The 22,112-nt window shown below is 46.1% G+C and overlaps 3 protein-coding genes across 3 annotated transcripts in view; 2 read left to right on the top strand and 1 right to left on the bottom strand.

Annotated features, from left to right (window-relative positions):
• The window catches only part of T265_05386 (hypothetical protein), a gene marked incomplete at both ends in the record, with an annotated part of 30,455 nt that extends 22,863 nt beyond the window's left edge, over positions 1–7,592 (top strand). Inside the window, one exon of the mRNA XM_009170384.1 lies at positions 7,204–7,592. Within this exon, the coding sequence (XP_009168648.1) occupies positions 7,204–7,592 (389 nt within the window). The remainder of the gene's footprint in view (positions 1–7,203) is intronic.
• T265_05385 (hypothetical protein) overlaps positions 1–22,112 on the bottom strand; it is a gene marked incomplete at both ends in the record, with an annotated part of 113,358 nt that overhangs the window by 11,905 nt on the left and 79,341 nt on the right. Inside the window, 5 exons of the mRNA XM_009170383.1 lie at positions 3,057–3,077; positions 5,778–6,050; positions 11,984–12,058; positions 17,354–17,455; positions 21,166–21,265. Of these exons, the coding sequence (XP_009168647.1) occupies positions 3,057–3,077; positions 5,778–6,050; positions 11,984–12,058; positions 17,354–17,455; positions 21,166–21,265 (571 nt within the window). The remainder of the gene's footprint in view (positions 1–3,056; positions 3,078–5,777; positions 6,051–11,983; positions 12,059–17,353; positions 17,456–21,165; positions 21,266–22,112) is intronic.
• T265_05384 (hypothetical protein) overlaps positions 9,765–22,112 on the top strand; it is a gene marked incomplete at both ends in the record, with an annotated part of 38,187 nt that continues 25,839 nt past the window's right edge. Inside the window, 5 exons of the mRNA XM_009170382.1 lie at positions 9,765–9,946; positions 10,879–10,963; positions 11,118–11,202; positions 15,598–15,696; positions 20,525–20,627. Coding sequence (XP_009168646.1) covers positions 9,765–9,946; positions 10,879–10,963; positions 11,118–11,202; positions 15,598–15,696; positions 20,525–20,627 — 554 coding nt within the window. The remainder of the gene's footprint in view (positions 9,947–10,878; positions 10,964–11,117; positions 11,203–15,597; positions 15,697–20,524; positions 20,628–22,112) is intronic.

Below are 22,112 nucleotides of genomic sequence, written 5' to 3'. Positions count from 1 at the left end.
TCCCCATCCTGGATGGCGAGTAGCACCGACAGCACCCAAGCGTTCCGTGATCCATTTCATACTCCTCTGCCAAGTCAAGGGTTGGCCACCTCTCTGTTTACGCCACTCCGAATTGGGCATGGAAAACGATGGCTCGGCAAACGCAACACATGTCCCAACCAACGCAGCTTCTGATGCTGGACACATTCTTCAATGGAAGTAGCCGTTGCACAACCGAAAACACGCTTTCTAACTGCCTCGTTACGGATTCGGTGACACCACCCCACACGAACTAGGGTTCTGAGACAACGATTGTCGAACAACTGAAGACGTCTCAGTTCCGCTGCTCACAGACCAAGGCCAACCATACAACAGACAAGGGTTTACCTGAACGTAATGTAGCAGCTCACTCTACCATGCCCGTTTCAAGCTGCTCTTGTGTATAGATGAAAACGAAGTGGTCTAGCAGGTTCATACAATCAATTGTCTCGCTGTTGAGACCGATACTGGGTTGTCAAAGGGGTAGTATAGGGTCTAGGGTAACATGTGTGTTCATGTCTTGTTCAGCTCACCACGTTCACCAGTTTAGGACAAGTTTTCTTCATGTTGGACTCTTACCAGGTCTTTCTTCGCACACCAATGAACTCTGGGATTCTTGGAAGTTTCCACCTTCAACAGAATCCACAGATTCCCCATTTTTCTCCACTAACCACGGTTATTTGCTCTAAAACGATTCAAACTCTATGAACCGCACCACCTGATTACTGACAACCGAGCCTTAATCAGTAGATATTTCCTCATTTCAGCCGGTAACTTCAAGTATTGGAGCCACAGAAATCAATGATTGCATTCAACATGACAGTAGAGTTGAAGTAGTCTGGTCTTCAGAATTTCACTGACAGCTACAGTGGTAGCGGCAATCACAGGCCAATCTGTCCTCGCTTTTTACAAGTTGAACAGTTTGCGTGAAGAAATTTCATCGCCAGTCGAGATGGTCTCATCATCAGTCGGTGAGCGTGCCGAGTTGTCGCTTCTCCATGTGCTTACCAGCTTCCATTTCAATTACAATACGTCGCTCGGGTCTGAGTCATTATCGAACAGATTAACAAGCTTCGTTCTGATTGCCTGGATTCCACATGATCTTTGAACCTGTCCTTCTTGACTTCCATCTATTGGTTGACACTTGGCCTAACTCTGACCTTGAGTTCCCCATGTGACCTTTGCTGATGTGACTTCCAGTCTCTTGACTTGCTCTTCAGTAGTACATCAATATCCACTCGGTTATGTATCATTGTATCTAGTAGGTGATAATTACGCTGAATGGTGCTCTCCAAGACAATATAAAGAAAACGTCGTCCATTGGTAGTCTGATGATATTTTGGGATGAAATACACTCATTTGCAAACAAATTTGGTTTTTGCGACAGACTCACCTGGACCCCACAAACGAGAGATTCAGCTGGGTTCCAAGTGAGCCTCTCTCAAAAACCAAATTTGTTGTTGGGTCTATCGTGAAAATCAAATTGTTTTGCAAATGAGTGTACTTCTCGAAAACAGTACAATTTGGGCTCAAGTAGAACATAAGGTTGTTGGAAACTGGGGGACTGCGCCCACCTGATGAGCCAACCCGAAGAAGGGCAAAACCAGTCGTGGACTGTCGAAGAATTTTCATCAGTAGTGCATAACGAATATATTTTGGAACGCTTCAGCGAAACTTCGTTCCTCCAAGTGAGGTGAACCTATGCCCAAAAGCCGAGAAGCGCCGTGCGCCCATTTTACCCTTATCAGCATTACGAGCCTTATGAATCCCCATGAGATTCAACCTCCCAGCAAGTAACTGAAGGGTCACGAATGTCTGAGCGACAGTGTAACTAACTCGGACGAATGAAACCACTGTATAATGCTTCTTGGGACATAGGCTGGCTTTACTGGCAGGACTGAGGAATTCACCTAATTGCGCTGAGCGTGTCATGTTCCATCAAAAGTCTTAGATGTGCAATAGATTGTCCCTTCTTTCTCTCCCCAACGAAGTTCTCCAACCGAGGATAATCTTGCCATGTTCTTGGTCGCACTGTTTCTCTAATGGTCGACAGCACTCGTCAGGAGGTTTGTTTGATGTCTCGAGATTGTTTGACTAAATCCCTCCCCCGCCTATGGAACACCGATGAGCACTAAAACAACGGTGCAATTTGACGTTCTTTACGTCCAGTCTGAAACAGATCTACTTGTGGCGTGAATGCAAGTAGAGTCAACCAATCGGTTGGCGATACATCCATCGTTATTAGTCTAACAACATTTCCGTACAAGAGTTTTGGCAGCCAATCACAAAAAGGATTCTACCCCGGGTTGTGCAAGTGCAATTTCATGAGGGTATTCCCTGAAGTTGTAGCACCCTTTCGGTGCCTAGCTGCCATGCCACCCGAAGGAAGTACGAGGGCTGGGATACTGCCAGGTCGCCCAAGCCTAGACAGGGGAAGTCGAGAGACAGAGGTCGGGCTCGAACCACTGACCTTCCGGTCAGCAAAGTCGCGCTCTAACCACTTGGTCCATATCGCCCCCATCCCATGAAGTGCCAATACCTAGGTCAGTTCTTCATCCAACATGCCCTGACTCATCAGAGCTGCTAGACCACTGCAGAGGGTGACGGCGAATACTTGGAAAACAATTTCTATCACACAACTGTAACCTTGGTCGCCCTTCTTCTGCTGCGAGGACAGATGCTTGGGCGGACTCTAGATGGCTACACTGTTCGGTTTTGTGTAACACCATTCCTGGGAAACATGCTGAAACAAAGATTCAGGATCTGACTATTTGACCGGCTTTGTTTGAGTAACCACTCTTCGGGGATTCGCTTGTGGCGGGCGCCTACACAGACTGTCACACACACACACACAAGGTACGACAGTCGCTCCCTGTGACTTTCTTGTCATTGTTTCACGCTAGTGATCGCTTTTGGTAGTGCCCATCATTGGTATTTATTCCCTACAACGCCAGGATCCGAAAATCATCTCGATTTGCCGGACAAATGTGCTTCGCGGTACTAATATGGGTCAGATGTACGACCTTCAAGTCACTTACCAAGGTTTCTTCGAGTTCAAGCTGTGGGATGAATAGGAAAAGAATAAGTGCTTTTCGTTTTGAAGAGAATGTTGAAAAAATACGGATTGTAAAAAACTTTGAAAACATGTACAACATATGGCTAAAAGATGAATATTCTATTCAAGCTTTCCTGCGCATATCAATCTAGGACATATAAGGTAAGAAAGCCGTTTGTAGTGGATGGATGTCCTCTGGCATGTATACTATTCAAGACTTTATTAAAACGGCACCTCTTGTCGCTTTATCTATGGGTTCCGAAAAAGGATAAAATCCGAATCCAAGATCGAGATCCCCTAAAGGAAACCCCCTACAGCGTCACCTCTCTAAAGTGATTCGTTTTGGTCAGTCCTTTTGAAGTCCAGTTAAGATTCTGATGAAAACACTTCCGAGATTTCTGATGATACCGGCTTGTTGCAAATCTCAGCCTGTCTAAAATCAAGGGGATAAAGTGAAAAAGATTGGAAAGCTGCGTATCGTCCGCTGATAAGCTCTGGCTCACGTCACTCTTTACAGCGGGGCCATAGGGGGGGGGGGGGCAGAACAAACACAAACCCTATCCAAGTTTCGTCAATCTTATGTTCTACCTGAACCAAGTTGAACAAATTTCGACAACTACACTCGGGGTCTGATGAGCCCCGTAAAAGGTGAAACCGTTGGCTGTCGAAGAGCTTTCAGAAACCCTATGAGTAGTGCATTACGTGTACAAAATGTTCATATCATGTTCACAACTGTGCTGCTGAGCCGAGTTGATGGACCTTGAGGCACTTGGTGGAATAGTTGTCATCTTGAACGTTGGTCCTCTTGTATATGCAATGACTATGTTGGTTTTCGTTAATACTCATCGAAAACCGTACAGCCATTGCCTTAAGTTCTGTTTTAATGTTTCGAAATATACTGAACTTTTTCCTATTGATTTCTTTAGTCCAAACATGCCGGTAGTCTGCCATGATTATCCTCAACTGTTGTGTCTGTTAATCCGGTTGGCGTCCTAAACTACTAACCACTAGCCTCAACACATTGCTTTGGTGAGTAGGCGGGGTTAGCTACTCATTGCGACCGTACGGAACAACTCCAGGCCCACTAACTAGCAACGAGTCTTTCTCGCCAGGTTCTCTAGTTGTTGTCGTTGTTCGGAGGCTAAGTGGCACATGCGTCAGGGACACTAAAGCTGATGGCTTGGTTGTACTTTAGACAGGGGGTTTCATGCCTTTCAATGACGACTTTAAAATGGAAAAGCTCGGTTAGAGGCCGTAGTGAGAATGCGCGCACCAATGAGGATTGGTACGGTCGACCGAAGTACACGCTGAACCCACTTTAGTGTGCATCACGGATCGTTACTTAAAAGTACACGCCGTCTGCCACAAGAATACAGCAAGAGACCTACAGTTACGCAGGCGTGCAAAGTACATAGTCGGTAGAGGAGGCCTCAACTCGTCACACTAGTACTCTAGCCAGTTTGCTGTGCGCATCCTTGATTGGCAATCTAAACACCTCTATCGGAGAGCCGTGTGGGTCAGTTGAAGTCGAGCACGCATCAAGGCCATTACTGGTAGGAAAAAAGCCAAAAACACAGCTGACAGCTTGGCTAACCAGAAGGACAGAAGCTTAGTAAAATTGAATCAAGAGGAGAAAAAAGGCGAGCAAACTTTAACTGGTAGCAAGCCGGATGAGCAATGCGGTCTGCTGTTTAAAAATCTCACCCCAACCCCCTGTAGGCTGATTTTGTGTGGACAGACTAAATGTCGAGAGGTACCTTTCGGAACGGTGTACCGTGAATGGTACTGATCAACAGGCAAACACTCTTCGAGTGAAATATTTGTCGAATGTCTACTGATACTGTAACGCTGGATACTACTGATGGGCATGTGAGTAGTATGTTCTCTCGTAAATCCGCTCCGCGTCCCTTGAAAAGTGAGATCTATTACGGAATTTGTGGAGTCGCATTTGCTTGCATTTGAGCAACAGTCAATGAATATCCAGGAAAATTTAGGAAGGCGCGTTCAAGGAGAAAATGGATATTCAGTTTTTGTGAGTAAAATGCATGTGAGAGTATTGCTTCCCTGTCCAATAGTCTGTAGCTGTTCATTTGGCGTTTCTTAATAAACAACTCCGCGGCGAAGGCCTTTTCCTTTCACTAATACTAACTGAAGGCTCAATGCACACGAAAGCAGTCAGTGAAGCTCATTACTGGTTATTTCTCTCCGTTGATGAGGTTGGGAGTCTGTGTGACGTATGGTCACGTGTGATTTCCTCGACCAATCCAGCGCAGATCACGCACAGCCTGTCCATCCATAGTTCGAATTTTTTTTGAAAAATCGATAACATTTGGACCGTTCGTATTTCACTGGTTTCCCAATTCATCCAGCCGTATTTTTCGAAGCCACTTGCGGACAACTGTTCCCGATGTTCCTTTGTGTTTGTCAATCGGTAAATGACCTTTTATGGTTGTTTATTTCTTGATTCCTCACCACTGCTGAGGTAAACATTTGAAGTATGACTCTGATGGAAGGCAGTCCAAATACGAGTATACTCATCAACACGCACTGACACAATGAGTCAATAAGGTCAAAAGTTCGCAAATCCTAGTGTGAAGGTTGAATTTGATCGAATCGGTGTAAAGTTACTGGCCTGCGGGGATAGCTGAAAACATGCTGCATAAAAAAGGAGACGGACAACGGGACACACGTAGGACAGACTTACGTCATCATTATCGATCACGGGGGCGCAAGGTCGTTTGGACTTGTTGGCAGAGTTGAACCACCGGATATGGGAAAGTCTTACTAGAATGAGGCCAATGGTTATTCCGAAAGCAATCATATACGGTTGGATGTACAAAATTGTGAGACACATTGCTACTATGAACAGAGCTGAGTAGGTTGGATTTTCCCAAGTGTACAGCTTCTTCAATGCTTGTGTTCCGACTTCGATTGGTGGTGTGTAGCTGGTAATCCGAGTGATATGACCCTGGAGATTCTGCAGATGGGAACGGAACAAGAATGATGTTCCACATCGGCTTGTAAGTAATAAACAGTAGTATATAAAATTTTAGAACAATGAGTTGTAGACCATTTCTGAACTGGTCTGCTACACTGATGGGGCACCATATGGAGCCGTTACTCCAGCATAGCACTCTACAGCAGCATCCTCGAAAAAAGCACCCATAGAAATTGCCAGGATGCTTATTGAGAAGAACCGTCATCATCATCAAAGACAGCAACATCAGTGTTGCCACCGATGCTTCACTGCCGTACAACCATAAAGTCCGCCTATGTATAACATATATATACTTATAGTAAAAGCCCTAGGGTGAAACAAGAGAAAAAGAATGGGTGAGGGAGGGGGCCTAGTGCTGACCTATGTCNGGGGTCACGGGGACCCCATCCTGGAAGTCTCACCACACCAACAACACCCAAACTCTTCGTGATCTCTTTCACGCCTTTTTGCCAAGTCATGTGCTGTCCACCTCGCGGTTTGCGCCATCCCGAAGGAGGCACGGAGAACAACACTCGTCTTGGTAGACGGTGTTTTGGCATGCGTAGCACATGACCAAGCCACCGTAGTCGATGATGCTGGATGTTTTCCCGGATTGAGGTGCCTGCAGCACAACCAAATACCCGTTTTCTAATCGCCTCGTTGCTGATACGCTGACGCCATCCACAACCAGCTACGCTTCTGAGGCATCGGTGGTCGAAAGCCTGAAGACGCCTCACATAATCTGTCCACAGAGGCCATGTCTCGCACCCATACAACAACACAGCCCTTACTGTAGCCTGGTACACACGACCCTTAAGATCCAGTGAGATGCCTTTTTGACGCCACAAGTGACGCAAATTAGCAAACGTGATTCGAGCCTTTGAGATTCTTGCACTGACTTCATCAGACACACTTCCGTCAGAGGTAATACAACTACCGAGGTATGTAAAGTTTTCCACAATCTCCAGTGGTTCTCCTTAAATTGTAAGGGATATGTTCGCAGATGACACGTTCTGAAGCATTAATTTGCACTGTGAAGGTGTGAGCGCATGCCAAAAGATGGAATGATGGCGATCAGTCGATTCAACAAGACTTGTGCTTCGCTTCCCATAAACTCATCTGTATTTTCAACATCTTTCCTATACTTCTCCAGGGAGAAAAAAGATGGGGGCCCAGCCTCGGATGATCTTCTTGGCCGAATCCAACCGTTTTACCATTCGTCAGTTATTTCACCCACGACTTATCGCCGGAGTTCACCAAAAAGGCACTTTGCAAGAATTACTTGCTTGGATTGAATTCACTTTCTTCAATTGTGACACATTACAGCAGCGAACTGTGCACCCTGTGAAATCCTTTCCACCAGATATATCTCACCGGAAATCATTATGCGTGCTGCGTTTTATGCAAACCCCCACATCGCAGATGCAAGGATATCACAAACTCTCTTTCACTCGGTTACTCGACTTTCATCACACATCTTCGACGACGTGTCAAAATACAGATGTTTGTCACAGCGCCTTGGTCCGGCGTGTGGTGCAATAGCGTCGGACAGAGGGGCCACCGGTCGGTGTCGGAATGCTGTTTTTCAGTTTTTCAGCTGCAAACCTTTTGCAGAAGCAGATACTACTGAAATGTAAGATGCACACTTACCGAATGGGAACAAACTCAACTTATAAATGGTCCCCTCTAAGTGAAACCGCTAATAAATGTGGTCCCATCGTAAAATTATGCATCTGAAGGCATAATCAATAAAAATGGGGATAAACACGAGGAAAACGAGGACTTGTGAGCAACTGCTCTCAGTCCCTCTTTGATTTCAACAACTCACCGGGACGTATTTTTGAACAAGCGTCTAAAATTAAGAAGTTTATGGAAAAATTAAGTTCTGTCAACTCGTTTGCATGCCAACTTGGCTTTGATGGAAGACTCACCTGGAACCCACCTGAATCTATTTGCATACCAACTTAACTCTGACGGAAGACTCACCTGGAACCCACCTGAATCTCTCCTTTATGATATTTTTAAGCAATTCGGATTCAACTAGGACTGAGGTTAACAGAAACTTGGCAACTGTACCTATTTGATGAGCCTCAAGAAGGGTCGTGGGCTGTCGAAGAGTTTTAAGCAATCTTAGGAGTAGTGTATCAAGTCCTGTCAACCTTGAGTATTAGGAAGAGACATATTTTAGTGTCCAAATTAACCAGTTACGCCAAAAACTGTGGAAGCTTGAAGAAATGTCTCCTAGCATAAATACAGGGTCATCGGTGGTGAATCGCTTCGATCCTTACCACAAGTTTCGATTTTTACTTCAAAACAAACTTTTCCAGTTCATGGTCGTAGAGGTGACTTCGTGTTCCTTGTCCTATCTGCTTCTATCTAGCTATTGTTCCGTCGCATTTTACGAAATGGCCTTATCGGGATCCCTATTCACCGTAAGCCTCCGGTTAAGGAGTGACATCGTATTTACTTCCACAAGATTGTCGTTTTAAACAGTGTTCATCCCGCCCTGGTGCAATTATCCTGGTGGGTCCACACCGAGGGCCGAAAGCACTGGGCACGTGTTTCACTTCTATGTAAGGTCATCAGCGGTGCATGTCTTTGGCCGTACAGGGATCTGAACTTGTTTTCGGTGATTTCTCCCCTTGGCTAATACATCGCAAGTTTATATGGTACCAGAAATCACGTGGAAAAGGTTAAGATCGGGGCTACATACACTTTAGAAAGATAGGGATCAATGGAAGGGGAGTTGAATGAGGGATAGGTCATGGGTTACGGAATCAGGTAAGTGACGTCAACGTCACGTGGGACCGGATGTTTTGTAGGCCAATTCAATTTCAGAGGTCGCAGCAGTTTCTTTTGGATGCAAAGTAGTGGATCCAGCGGTCGGATTCCTATCGCTTCTGCGATCGATAGTAGTCTGGATCGTACCAGTCGTGATCGGTTCAGAGGTACCCGGCATATGAGGGTGAAGGCTTACTCCTTGTCTATGACATGACTGGTTTCGGCCAACTGGGACGCAACTGCGCTGGAGCTTGGTTTCTTCCAACTACCATTCAGAGACACGGGATTGTGTTCTCGCATTCTGTCCGACAAATGCCTTGTCGTACGACCAACATATGATGCTCGGCACGAGCATACGAATGAGTACACACAAAAGCTGATGGTAGAACGTGGCAATTCGTCCATCAAGCGGAATTTGTTAGTGGGGCTGGAGTTGAAGCTGAAGCACGGATTGGCAGCCAAGTATGTCGTATCGACAGAGTTTCTAAGCCTTTTGGTGATTAGTTCAGCAACTGAGTCACCTTTGAATGGAAGCCTCATGTAAACGGGCTATTTCGTAAATACTGGACACCACCCTTTTGGAGGCGCTGTCACTAGGTTCAAAATTTTGTTGTCTCAGTCGTGGAAACTGCCAGTTCGACCTCGAAGTCGAATTTGAGAATTCATGTGACCAGCTATCTGTGCTAGTGCCTTCCTCTGAACTGAGTGCAGAACAACTGAAATCGACGTTAGCCAATTCGTGTTACAAGTATCTCGGCTACAAACCCAGACCCAAACGACTTTTAATACGACAAGGCATTTGTCGGACAGAATGCGAGAACGCAATCCCGTGTCTCTGAATGGTAGCTGGAAGAAACCAGGCTCCAGCGCAGTTGCGTCCCAGTTGGCCGAAACCAGTCAAGTCATAGACAAGGAGTAAGCCTTCACCCTCATATGCCGGGTACCTCTGAGCCGATCACGACTGGTACGATCCAGACTACTATCGATCGCAGAGGCGATTGGAATCCGACTGCTGGATCCGCAACTTTGCGTCCAAAAGAAACTGGTGCGACCTCTGAAATTGAACTGGCCTACAAAACATCCGGTCCCACAAGTCTGACTGACATTGAGGTCACGTAACTGATTTCGTGACCCATTGACCTATCCCTCATTCAACTCCCCTTTCGTTGATTTCTGTCTCTCTAAAGTGTATGTACCTCCGATCTTAAACCTTTCCACGTAATTTCTGGTATCCTATAAGTTTGTGATATATTATCCAAGGGGAACAATCACAGTAAACAAGCTTTGTTCGCTACCTTCCTCATTCTCGTGACTACCAAGGGCGTATTCAAACACCTGAGACAAATCTAAAGGTGCATTTCTATTTATTGTGAGGAGTGGCAAGTAACGAGGGGAGACGTCTCCGAATGTTGATTTCACTCCTTCGTGCACATTTGTGTCCGTCACATAATTGGTGGCATCTTGGTCAAGCGAGGCGGTCTGTCTGATGGCGTTTGTAAGTGTGTGTGTGTGTGTGTGTGACTGAATTTGCTCAACGCACTGTCAATTTGCCGAATCGTCTTAAGGAAGTTACCCGAAGGATCCTCTTTACCACACACCAACTAATGCCGGCTACTCCTTGGACCTACACTCGTATCACTCACCTATTAGCGTGACAGAGGCTGATGTGGGATGATCTAAAAGGGGGCGAACAAAAATCCCAGATCCAGTGGACTTGGTGACAATAAAAGCCATGTCAACGGGGAACAACTATTCTGTCTCATTCACTGAGATTGGAGCCCAGCAGACTTCAGCAATTTAGACCTTCCGTCCACATGAAATAATGTGCAAGAATCTTTGAGAAAACCTTACTGTATCCAGCCTGGACACCAAGTGCATTCCAAGACCTCCACACCAACAAACTGATTGGGTCCACGACATCAGCTATGGTTCAACTTATACAAAGGGAACCAAAGGACACCTGAAAAGTCTTGTCAGACGTTGTGCGGTGACCCGGTGCAGTGCCACTGGGCCGGTCAACATGCGTCAGTTTGTAGCGTTAATTCAGATTAGGACAAGAAAAATTTTGGGGAGACGGTCGTCCAGCCATGCAAAAAACGGCTCGGGACAAATCAAACACTAATGACATCCTGGTAAGTGCTCCATAAATCTCGTTGTTGGAGCTTGTCATGTGACCATTGGAAGCTGTTTTTCGCACTCTTTCGGTGAAAAGGTTTATTGCCTTTCGTGGAGCTAACACAATATTCATCGGCAGTGAAACCACAAGATTTTTAGGTAGATTGTCAGGACGCACCCAGACATGGAAAAAGTACATGTGCAGAAAGTGACGCACCCCCAAGGTCACCATCGGTACGACGCGTCCGGAAAGTAGGTGAGTTGGCGGCTCTCACCAAACACGGCTTAGCAACATACGACCAGTATGATGGGCCTGAGATTGTTCACGACCGGAACACCGCCATTGGCTGTACGGAGCGAACAAGTGAACCACCATATTTGGCCATTTAGTCATTCTATATATTACGCAGATGCTCTGTATGTTTTGTCCCGGCAATACAGCCGTGTCCCCAGTCCTCTGTCTTCTCCCTATCGCGTAGTCTGGCAGGCTCAGTGCAGGCGTAACCCATAGACGGCCGCCCACGATACAACATAGATTTGTCCTATTTAGGTTCAACAAACCCATGGAATTCCTACGGTTTACTTTTGCCATCGCCTTCTCTGGGGAACAGCTGGTCTTCTGAAGGGTCTCTTTAAATCGATACAGAGTGAAAGAGGATTCGTCAACTCCTGAAGATACCCGGTCCGGCTCATACAGCTTGTGGACGGTTTTCACACCCCCCCCCCCCCTCGTAATTGTACGGCTAAACTAAGGCAGGAAACAGGGGTCTCAGTGACTTTAGGCTCTAAGGCAGGAAACAGGGGTCTCAGTGACTTTAGGCTTCTCGAATTTGAACATATAAATTTAGGTAGGGCCAGTAATTGGCACAAAATGCGTACCAGTTAGTTGGGAACTGGCGATCTGAGCTATTCGGAATGCCTCTGTGATCCAAAATGTGTAAATACATCCGGCTTTCAGGAGGAAATCATGGAACGCACTTTAACATTTGTTTGGTTAACAATTGTTAATTAAATTTTAATAAACGTAAAGAACTTACCCTTAGCTTCACCCTGTTTTCTTGCCATACGCAGGGTTCCTCCCTTGGATAGGCAGCACGAATAGCCGCTCGTATCTGATTGGTTGGAAACAGAGAGGGTCAGTTGGCGTGTAAACATCAACTCTGAACAGGTAAGCGTACAAAATCTGAAAACCTGCTCTTTTCTGATTTGATCGGTTTTCTTAGAAGCTGTACATCCAAAATTATCGACACAAATTGCATTATTTCCGTTAGTTCCTAGAGCACGTTTTTGGTACGGACGATGACAACGTTGGTGGTAGCAAGAGCTTTTTGTCTTTTTGTCCAATTTGGGCGCTGATCATGTTCTTGAACAAATTTTTGAAGAGGAACTATTTGATCAATGTTTGATCGCGGTTACACATGGGCGATTCTACGTATATGAAGATTTGTTCATCTTATCTGCAGCGTAACCTTGCTCGACCGGTAGTCGACTGTACAATTCGGAACCGCGCTACTAAACCTTTCCCATAGAACAAATATATGTTGTTTGAACGCTCTTGAGGTCGTCAAGGCCGAAGGTTTCCTCCTTGATAGATCGCAGTGGGCAACCCATGAACCATCCACACGTCATGGCTGAAACCTGCAGGCAGCATCATACAAGCACATATCTCATCAAATCTCATGTTCGAGACGTAGAATCTACGCACGGCCTCCAACTAAATCACTCCGTAGAGAGGAGGGCGAGAGTTCCTTCAGCAATCAGATGAAGTGTACGCAAGGGTGTTGAAGGAAACGCTACCCTAAAAGCCTAACTGTTTCTAAAGTGTGTCTTGTTAATCGCCGGATGAAAGCAACAGTTCATCCGTCCGAAAGCAGGCCACTGTCGCACCATTCCGAACCGCCTACCACGGTGTGGTGGTTATTGGCTTACAGGGTCGACTGATATGGCGTGCATGGAATCCATTATGAAGCAGGTTGATCTAAGTCACCTCACCAACGGTGTGTCTTGAGTACGGTATCTTGAGTACACTGCAGAAGTCTTCCGAACAGCTTCAAAGGCGCCCCACCGATTTCTACACACAGGTTCAAAAAACACTTCCACGTTGGACGAAAGCGTAGATTCCTAGTGGAGCAACCTGAGCGAAATTAAGTTCAAACCGCACTGCTTCACTGGTCTCTGCTGAAGCCTCTCAGTTCTGTTTTTGCAAATGCTCTGGTCTGGTCCAAGTCAGCGACCTTCCCGATGTGTATTCAAGTTTAATTCTACTTCCCTCAGAACGGGAAATTCCGGATTTCTAATGCCTGTGTGTTCCAACTCGATACTAACGTGCAGAGATGTGTTCGTCGGTTCTGCTGTGGGAACTTGCCAAACAGAGGGTACAACGAAAAGGTGTTTCTCGTTATTCGGATGATTTGACGAACCTCCTTCCATGTAATTTGCCCGAACTATGGACCACTTTTGGAAAGCGAATATACACTCATTTGCAAACTAATTTGGTTTCTCGAGACTCACCTGAAACCCCACCGAAACCCTCGTTTGTGGCGTTTCTTGGCAAATGAATGTGCTGCACCAGGTCGCCTCATGTTTCAGTCGCTACGATATTCGAGATGCATAACAAAGCGCGATATCTCGAAAAACCAAATCAGTTTGCAAATAAGTGTATATTCGCTAATTTCGTGCAATTTGGTTTCAAGTAGAACACAAGGTTGACGGAAACCCCGGAGACTGCGCTTACTTGATGAGCCCCAAAAAGCGCGAAAGCTGTCGTGGGCTGTCGACGGATTTTCAGCAACCTTATGAGTAGTACATTACAAAGATACACTTTTAGAATACTCCAATCAGTCCGGCTGCTCAGGGCTCGAGAAGGAAGTGGTGACTGACAAGACATGCCAAATGAGCTGTTACACAGAGAGCTGCCGGTCCCAAATCCGCTGACTCAAGCTCTCCCGGAACTCCCTTACCTCTGACACGTCCCCTCCCTCGTCGTCTCCGAGAGTGCCTCATATTTCCGTATGAATTGTTTGATTAAGGTCTTGTCACTTATGCTTTACCATCGCCTAGAAATAATTGCGAGTTTATGACAAGACGCTTTTCAAAAGTAGAGACTGGAATTTCATTAAACAACAAGTTTTATCAGTTTGAACAACTTTCCTTCGGTACCATACCCAGCTTAGATCACCTTTAGGCAGTTTTTGTGTCCCCTCACATTAGTACGCCTATTTTCCAACGAAGAGACCTTAAAGGACGGTGCTAACTATACTGCTCAAGTAAAATGAAGCCCCCTCACTGAACACCAAGAACAAAAATGACTCGAGCAGCTTAAGCGAACGCCATTCATGATGTACTGTCCGAATCCGTTTAGAACAAATGGGTATCCAATGGTGGTCCTTAGAAATTGCTGGATTGTCACTTGTGTAGTCCACTCTAACCGCGAACGCACTCCTTTGTTCGGATGTAACTAGCTGCCAGGCATAGATAAATAAATAATTGATGTCTCCAGTTTGATGTTGACGAAGAGCATACAGGTGAAGAACGCGTGCACTAGGTTCCCACAACTATCACAGTTTGTTAAGTAATGCTTACACTGCTAGGTTTCGTACGATGATGAAGCTGGTGTTGGTAATCCTGACATCCCTTGCTCTATCGGGAAAGCGCTTTGATGGTGGAGGTGATCCTTGCGATGCTGCCAGTGGTGTCAGTATTGACTGAACAGGTGATGGCTAGTGCCGATTGTTTCCGACGCTCTTGTGGTGCTCATAACGATAAAATGAGGCTAATGTGGTCAACTTCATTGGTGGTGGTGATTAGGTGTAAAGGCGCTGACACTGGTAGGTGGTGGTAGCTGTGTTAGTCACATACTACTCATGAGGTTGATGAAAACTCTTTGACACCTCATGATAGGCTTCATCCTTCCTGGGGCTCACTAGCTAAGAGTAGTGCCCGAGCCCCCACTAAATCGCATAAAATTGGCGGAACAGACTCTTTTTGCAAATTTGGGCTAGTGAGAGCGCGTTATATTTTTCAAGAAGAATGAAATCGGTAGTTTCGAGCAGACTAAAACAAATATACTCGAAGTAACGTACCAAGTGAACCACAGGGCACCATTTGTACAGCACATTCCGCTGACTGATACCACAGACGGGAGACCCAGCTGGAGAAGACTGAGGAAGCCTAAGAAGACTGCTGTTTTTCGTTCTGATGACGATCTTCGTAATTCTAAGTGAGCTCATGATGGCGACGGCCCAAAGTGCTCATCACGAGGTTGGTGGTGATGAACTCATAGGCTGGAGATTGTCTGTGTTCGTGATTACGGATTGTTATCCGCCTGGTGACAGATGCTGACCCGAGCAGGTCGAGGTATGTTTCTCCAAGACCTTTGTGGATCGAACATAAATTTTTTTACGTACTTTTCCGCACGCGTAATCAAACCGAAAACAACCATAATCTGCCTTAGTTTTGTTGAAGTTTCTTTTAATCGATCTCTCCTCAATTTTTTGGCGCGCATGCAATTTTAAAGTTACGGTGCAATGGTTTCAGATACGGCCTGAATTTGATGAGAAATTGGCTGCCGTCTGGTTTTCATCACTTGCGCCATTTGAGACAGTGTTAAATGAATACATGAATTATAATTATACGTTATTTGTGCGTACAGCGTGTACTGGAACGCTGTTTTGCGCTACAAATGGGGATTCTGTGAACGCAGCAGGCGGTCAGCAAGACCGACGGAAAGTCGAGGAATCCGAATTAGCCGGTAAGTTGAGCGCACTTCTTTATGATAAGCAATACACAAAGCACCGGCCGTGCAGTTCGTTTTTGTCTAAGAAGACACAGGAACAATTTTTCAGTCACCTCATAAGGTTACCAAGTTTTTGTTCGATCGACTTCCGGTGAATCGATGGCTAACCGAAGAAGGGTTGGTGGGCAACTGCAGGGCTCTGCCAAAGTATGGAACGTGAAGCGCGGCAGTTTGTAGCCGACGAATTCGGCAAGGTCTTCAGCACTCAGGACAATACAACTACCTCCGGAAGTGTCGGCCATCTCTGTTGATTAAGTGGCAGTGGTGATTACTCGGAACAGCTACTCCCGGGGTCCGAAAACACATGATTCAGCATCCGTCTAGTCTAGGGGTAGATACAAGACTAACTGTCGTTACAGGAGTGACTCCGTCATATTTTTCGTCCAATAGTGCAGTGTGAGATCTGGCTAATTCCATAAATTATTACAGCTGTAGACCTAACTGCAGTTTTCGCCCATTGTAAACGATTCACGTTTTACCGCAAGTCGCGATACCTCATCACAGTTAGACACCTTTCTTCCGATTCGAGGTCACTGATGACCTTGAAGATTCACTTACCTAAACAATTTATCCATACAGAAAATTTGAATGGAAATTCAACAAACACAGACTTTTTTTAACTATGAAGTGGTAACCTTGACAACACCGTCGTGTTCGAGAAATCGACTCCATTCGGGGAATACCGATCGGCGTGACAGATTGACTGACACATAAGAACCATCCATTCATAGTACTTCAGAACAATGGATATCCAAGGAGTTTTATCAAAAGAAGCTTGAAGAAGGAAACATCTCAACAACAGCAACAGCAAGAACAAGCCACCAGACGGGTGGTCCCACTTACATCAAGAATATATCAAAACTCGCAACCAGATTATTAGCCCAAAGAGGAATCTTCGTGGCCAACAAACCGAATGCCACCCTAAGGAAATTAATCTCTAGACCGAGACAAAACCAAGAGGAACAATGTGATATATCAGATCAACTGCAACCACTGCAAAATACCCTACTTCGGACAAACCGGGAGGAAATTATGCACACAAATGGGGGACGACAACGCGGCTGTCACGAGGCATGAACCCTGTCCTTGATTTCTATACACGAAGACCAAGAAGGCCACAAATTCAATCTGGAAAACGCAAAAATTTAGGCATACGGAGACACGATACACGGAAGAGAATTTCTGGAAGCATGGCACTCTACGACAGATTCGATCAACCGGTGCATCGAACTGGATCCAATTTACGCACCCCTACGTGCAAAAGACCAACATCTCAACCGGAACACTCAAGGAGGACCGAATACTGGACTCACAAACAAGAAAACAAGGAACCCCTTGCAGTCAAATCACTAAAGGTCACAAGCCGGGACTCGGAAGGACAAAGGTCACTCCAACATTGACCAGATTACGACGGCAAGGGATGCCAAGCCCAAAGGTCATGTGGGTATCGGCGAATGAGGACACGGGATAACAGAACAAACAGTGAGGCCGCCTGATCGAACAACTAATCGCGATCAAAGTTCATTCCCGGCTAGCAGCGCGGGAGTTTAGTTCTGCATTTCATCTCATAAACGGTTGAACTTCAGCAGAGTGATTGGCACAGGAAACTCACCGGGTTATGTTCCACATTAACCTCCAGACAAATAGACCCCTTTGCCAGTTTCTTCATAGTTTTGTCCTTCAAAGTGTACCAGCGTTTCCGCCGACTGGTAATCTACAAAATTAGTGAAAGTCAATTTCAGGTTTATTGGATTACCTACACCCACGTCTAACGAGTAGTAATTAGTTGAAACTGATACAACTCAGTGGTTTTCGTTTTATACTGCAACCAACAGCCACTAAACCAATCAATAGGTTTAAACTATTGAAGGGGAAGGGGGCATCGGTGGACGCTGAGCTGCGCGGCCCGGTTGCCCGGGCCGAAGAAGGGGGTTTGGTTGAGGTACCCCACCTTGAGCCTTCGACTCAAAATTCAGACACACGAGGCAGTGGGAGAATATAGGGTTTTCTTTGAGGACCCTGCCCGGAGCCGACGACTCAATAGTCTGACCTGCTCGGCTGCAGGGGGTTGGCCTTACCCGAGGGCGCAGGGAATAAGGCGTTACTGTCTCATTCCTGACGCGGCTGCGCACAGCAGGTGCCTTTTGAGCAGCACCGGGCTGTTTGGTTTCAAAAGTATTTCGACCGTATTGGACAATGCGCCTGTGGTCACAGTAAACCGTTGGGTGATCGGAGTGTGCGGTTTTGGGGCCGACATTTTCTAACCCGTCCCTCCTCGAGGGAAGGCAGCATCGCTGCTTCCATAAATATGGACATGCTGGTCTCCTAGGGGAAACACCTTACTGCCTTCACACTCCTGTCGCAGAGGACAGTACAACTTTACCCCTGAACTGCCTCGTAGCACGATTACTCGTAGTACGGGGTCTGAAGAGAGTATCCCGAATTTGAGTTAGAAAGGATTCAGACCATATCGAAATTTGTTGGCACATTCCGTCCAAGGCGGTTGCTATTCATCCACTGAGGACGCGCCTGAGGAATTTATGGAACTCCGCTGAAGGATTTTATTCATCCTTGAAATCAACGAAATGCTAGGTTGTGGCACAGAACCAACCGAAGATGAATGGAAATGCACTGCTCACGATTGCTCTGTCATCGTCAACCCAATCACTTAATTTAGGGTACCAAACATCCATTCGTTCGTTCGTTTTTTATCGGGGTATTTCAGACTGATTGAAGTATGCTAAGGGTACATGGGAGCCACGAATAGAATGCCGAAACGGCCTCAAATTTTGGAGCTCATGAGCTCAATTCAAACTCTAGCGTTTGGGCAACCGGCCGATGACCTCACTGAGGTTCTCCACAGGGCAGAATGTCGCCCTCGTAATTTGATTGAACACTCTCGGCAAAAGAAAGAAAGGCATACCAGTTCACATTAAAATGACAAGAAGCTCCACACAGCTTTCAGAATCACGAAATTCTAAACTTTTCAAAATATATGGCCCCAGGATTTTAAGTAGTGGTGACAACCATACATCGAATTAACAATGAAACGACATTTCTGCTCGTAACTCCGTTCTTGTTACTTTGTCTTATTTTTCCATTGAGGTAGTTAGTCGATGGCAGAGGCACTGTACTCAACATGGACCCGTTCAGCGGGTCAGCTATACTGCCTAGAGACTGTTTAACCAGTGAAAATACATGAGCTGATGAACACAGGATTTCACTCCCTAAAAAGTCTGCACTACTACGTCAGAAACCGGGATCCGTGGCGCAAACGCGTGGCGGTTGAACGAACTCTCCAGCCGCTTTCTTTCGGCATCCGGATGTGCACATCTACCGCGCAGTATTGTGTCATACTTCCAAGAAGAAACCTCCGTTGGAATGGATATTCGTTGAATATCATCCTGTAGCGTCTTTGAAAAAAAAACCTCGAAAGAGTCTATGAGTCCTTGTTGTAGCTGCTTAGGTTCCGATGGACTACGACCGGTTTCGCCGAAAACAGTCCAATGTGGGTTCAAGTAGATCATAAGGTTGAGGGAAACTCGGGGACTGTGCCTACCTGATGAGCCCGAAGTGGAAGGGCGAAACCGTTCGTGGGCTTTCGAAGAGTTTTCAGCAACCTTGTGAGTAGTTTCCTTTATGAAAATATACTGCGATATCTCGAATATCGTGCTAACTGAATCATGAGGCGGCCTGTGTGCAGCACATTCAGTTAGAGGACATCATAAACGAGAGTTTCAATTGAGTCTCCCGTGAAAACTAAACTGATTTGCAAATGAGTGTATTTCTTTATCAGTCCTTGTTTGTTGTGGCTGCTTAAGTTCCGACGGACTATGGTTTTGAAGCTACCAAAGACAGTCTCCTGAGGCTGGAGCTTCTCTTTTTCAGCACGCAAAAAATTCAACTGGTGCCACGGACGTGCAATTTGGTAGGCCTACCGCTGCCGAGGTCCCTTTTGGTGTACTTTTTGAATCTTATCCGACACATATATGCAGCGAAGCACTGATACTACAGGTTGGTTTCTTTTGAGCAACAACTTTGGGAATGATGGAAAGCGCTGGGCTACATGGTGCGAACCAGTTAGCAGTAGTCAGGGCAGATGTATGCCTTTCATTTCTTCTGTATTACCTGTGTGGATTCAGATCACTCATTACTACACTACTCCTGTCCTCTGTCTGTGAAAAATGCACACATTTCTGTTGGCTGCTAAGGAGCTCACTGGCCCAAAACTCGAACAGATTTTATAGAATTGTCTCTTCAAACACCGCTGACGGTTTCTCAACCCGCGTGATTTCTGTCTTCGACACAATCCTGCCAGTCCCCTTCTGAGAATTTCATCGGTGATAAAACTTTAGCTTTGCTGGGGACCTGCAGACGGGTTATGTCCAACCACGAATACAATACAACTCAGTGTAGTTTCGGACAGGAGGCTATACTCGGGCATCTGGGCTAACCGGGAAGCTTGGTGAGTCCCGGAGGTCGATGAACAGAAGGCGGAGAAAAATGCACACTGCAGCAGCTCCTCTCTCTGTAGCAACCGAGGTTTGGAATTGCTCCGGCTGTTGGGACGTGTCACTCGGCTATCTAGTATCTTCAATACAGGCTACCGATTTGTATCAGAAACATGGGCTGTGAATATGGAACTCGGTTTGACCTCAAAAATATGTGTGCCTCACCCTAAGCATGCATCACCGAACTTCCGGTTCGGACAACCCTCCACCTTTTCAATGCAGGTGGTGTGTTCCTCAGTCAATGCCTAGCTAACTTGGCTACCTGCATGCAGGACAACGTGGCCGTCCCAGACAACTGGGACAAGCGGCAGCAATCAATGTCCCCTCAATGGTCCTTGAAGATTCTAATAGCAGCCTCCAAGTCGATCCGAAAAGGTTTGTCATAGCGTGAATCCTTTGTTGCTAGTCTGTTGCTATGGTCAACAGCGTGGGGCGTGAGCGATCAGTTCCTATTTTCAAGTGCATCTGAAATAAAACAGGATAGTCCGAATATCAGTTGATGTGCTGTACTGATTTCAAGGTTTTAGAGTTTGAGGACCTGTCTCGATGTAGGGCATTCACTTCTAATCTCCAGAGTTGTTGGTCCTCCTTCCAAACTTTCTCACGTGATCCACCAGAGCAGTTACATAAGTCGTCCGAATAAAAGGTGTATTCAGTCAAAGATGACTTCAGGTCTAAGTTATTCGCACTAGACGGCTGGAAAATTGTGCACCTGAAGCTCCCCGTTAGTAGGCATCTTCAGCTAGTCAAGTTAGGACTTCGAAGTAATCTTTACAAGCATATGGCCTACAGGCACTCGTTCATTCAGGCACTATCAGAACGCATGGCTCCATTGACAAGGGAATGCGCCACACCAGTTTTCAAACTCCTAATGTCAGACTCGATGGATACAGCGACGGAATTTTTCACTCACCTGATTCAGCGGAAGTTGAATCCTACCCAGAAAGTCTGCTTTCTCTTTGTCCTCATCCCATATGGTGACCTCCAGGACTGAGTAAATATCGCCAATCGGACTGCAGTGATAACCGTGGAAGGGGAGAAATAGATTTTATAGTAAAAATCGTCTAGCTGCCCAGAAAAGTACTGACTTAAAGTTTGAGTAGGTAGATTATATACTAGAAGTCCGTTTTATTGGATCGATTTCTAGCAGTACTTTTAATACTGCGCCTGGATAGCTATTCTCACTTTTACGGTGCGGTTATTAGTACCTCCCAGACGGCGCGGTGAGTTCTGCGAGGTAAGTGAGATATCCCACTGAAGCTTGGAGAAACTGAGGGATGAGGCTGATGTCTTCACGTAGAGGAACTGATGACGGTGCTCATTGTTATGCCGTCACCCTTGGGTCAATCAATGACTCTCAACGGACTTGAGCGTGTTTGCTTACCGATCTTATTTCCTCAGGCACTAGCGGCTTGCCCGTAGCACCTGTAGTACATTCGGCTTCATACAAGCCGCTTTTGGTTGGCCTGCTATGGGCGGGCGTCAACCACCGCCAGTCTGACACCTTCACCCGACGACTGGAACCTGTTAGGTTACACTGAGATGGTGCAGGTAATTCAATAAAAACGTTCAGTTATCTTCTCTGTTCTTTGATCCGTCATACTGTCACGCGAATATCCTTTTTCGTGTCTAGGATCGGAGAATACAAGTGTCATTCGCTTTTCATGCTGCAGACCAATCGACAGAGTCCGTGAGAGCGACGTGATTGGCTGTTGCGATGGGATTGACTATTCAGTGGCATGGAGGTGTAAATGTTATACACGGTGATGCAAATCTCAAATCACGTTTGCTAATTTGCGTCACTTGTGGCGTCAAAAAGGCATCTCACTGGACCTTAAGCGTCGTGTGTACCAGGCTACA

This window comes from Opisthorchis viverrini, assembly GCF_000715545.1.
Source record: "Opisthorchis viverrini unplaced genomic scaffold opera_v5_101, whole genome shotgun sequence".
NCBI classification, from domain to species: domain Eukaryota; kingdom Metazoa; phylum Platyhelminthes; class Trematoda; order Opisthorchiida; family Opisthorchiidae; genus Opisthorchis; species Opisthorchis viverrini.
This window is presented reverse-complemented; position numbering and strand designations above follow the sequence as displayed.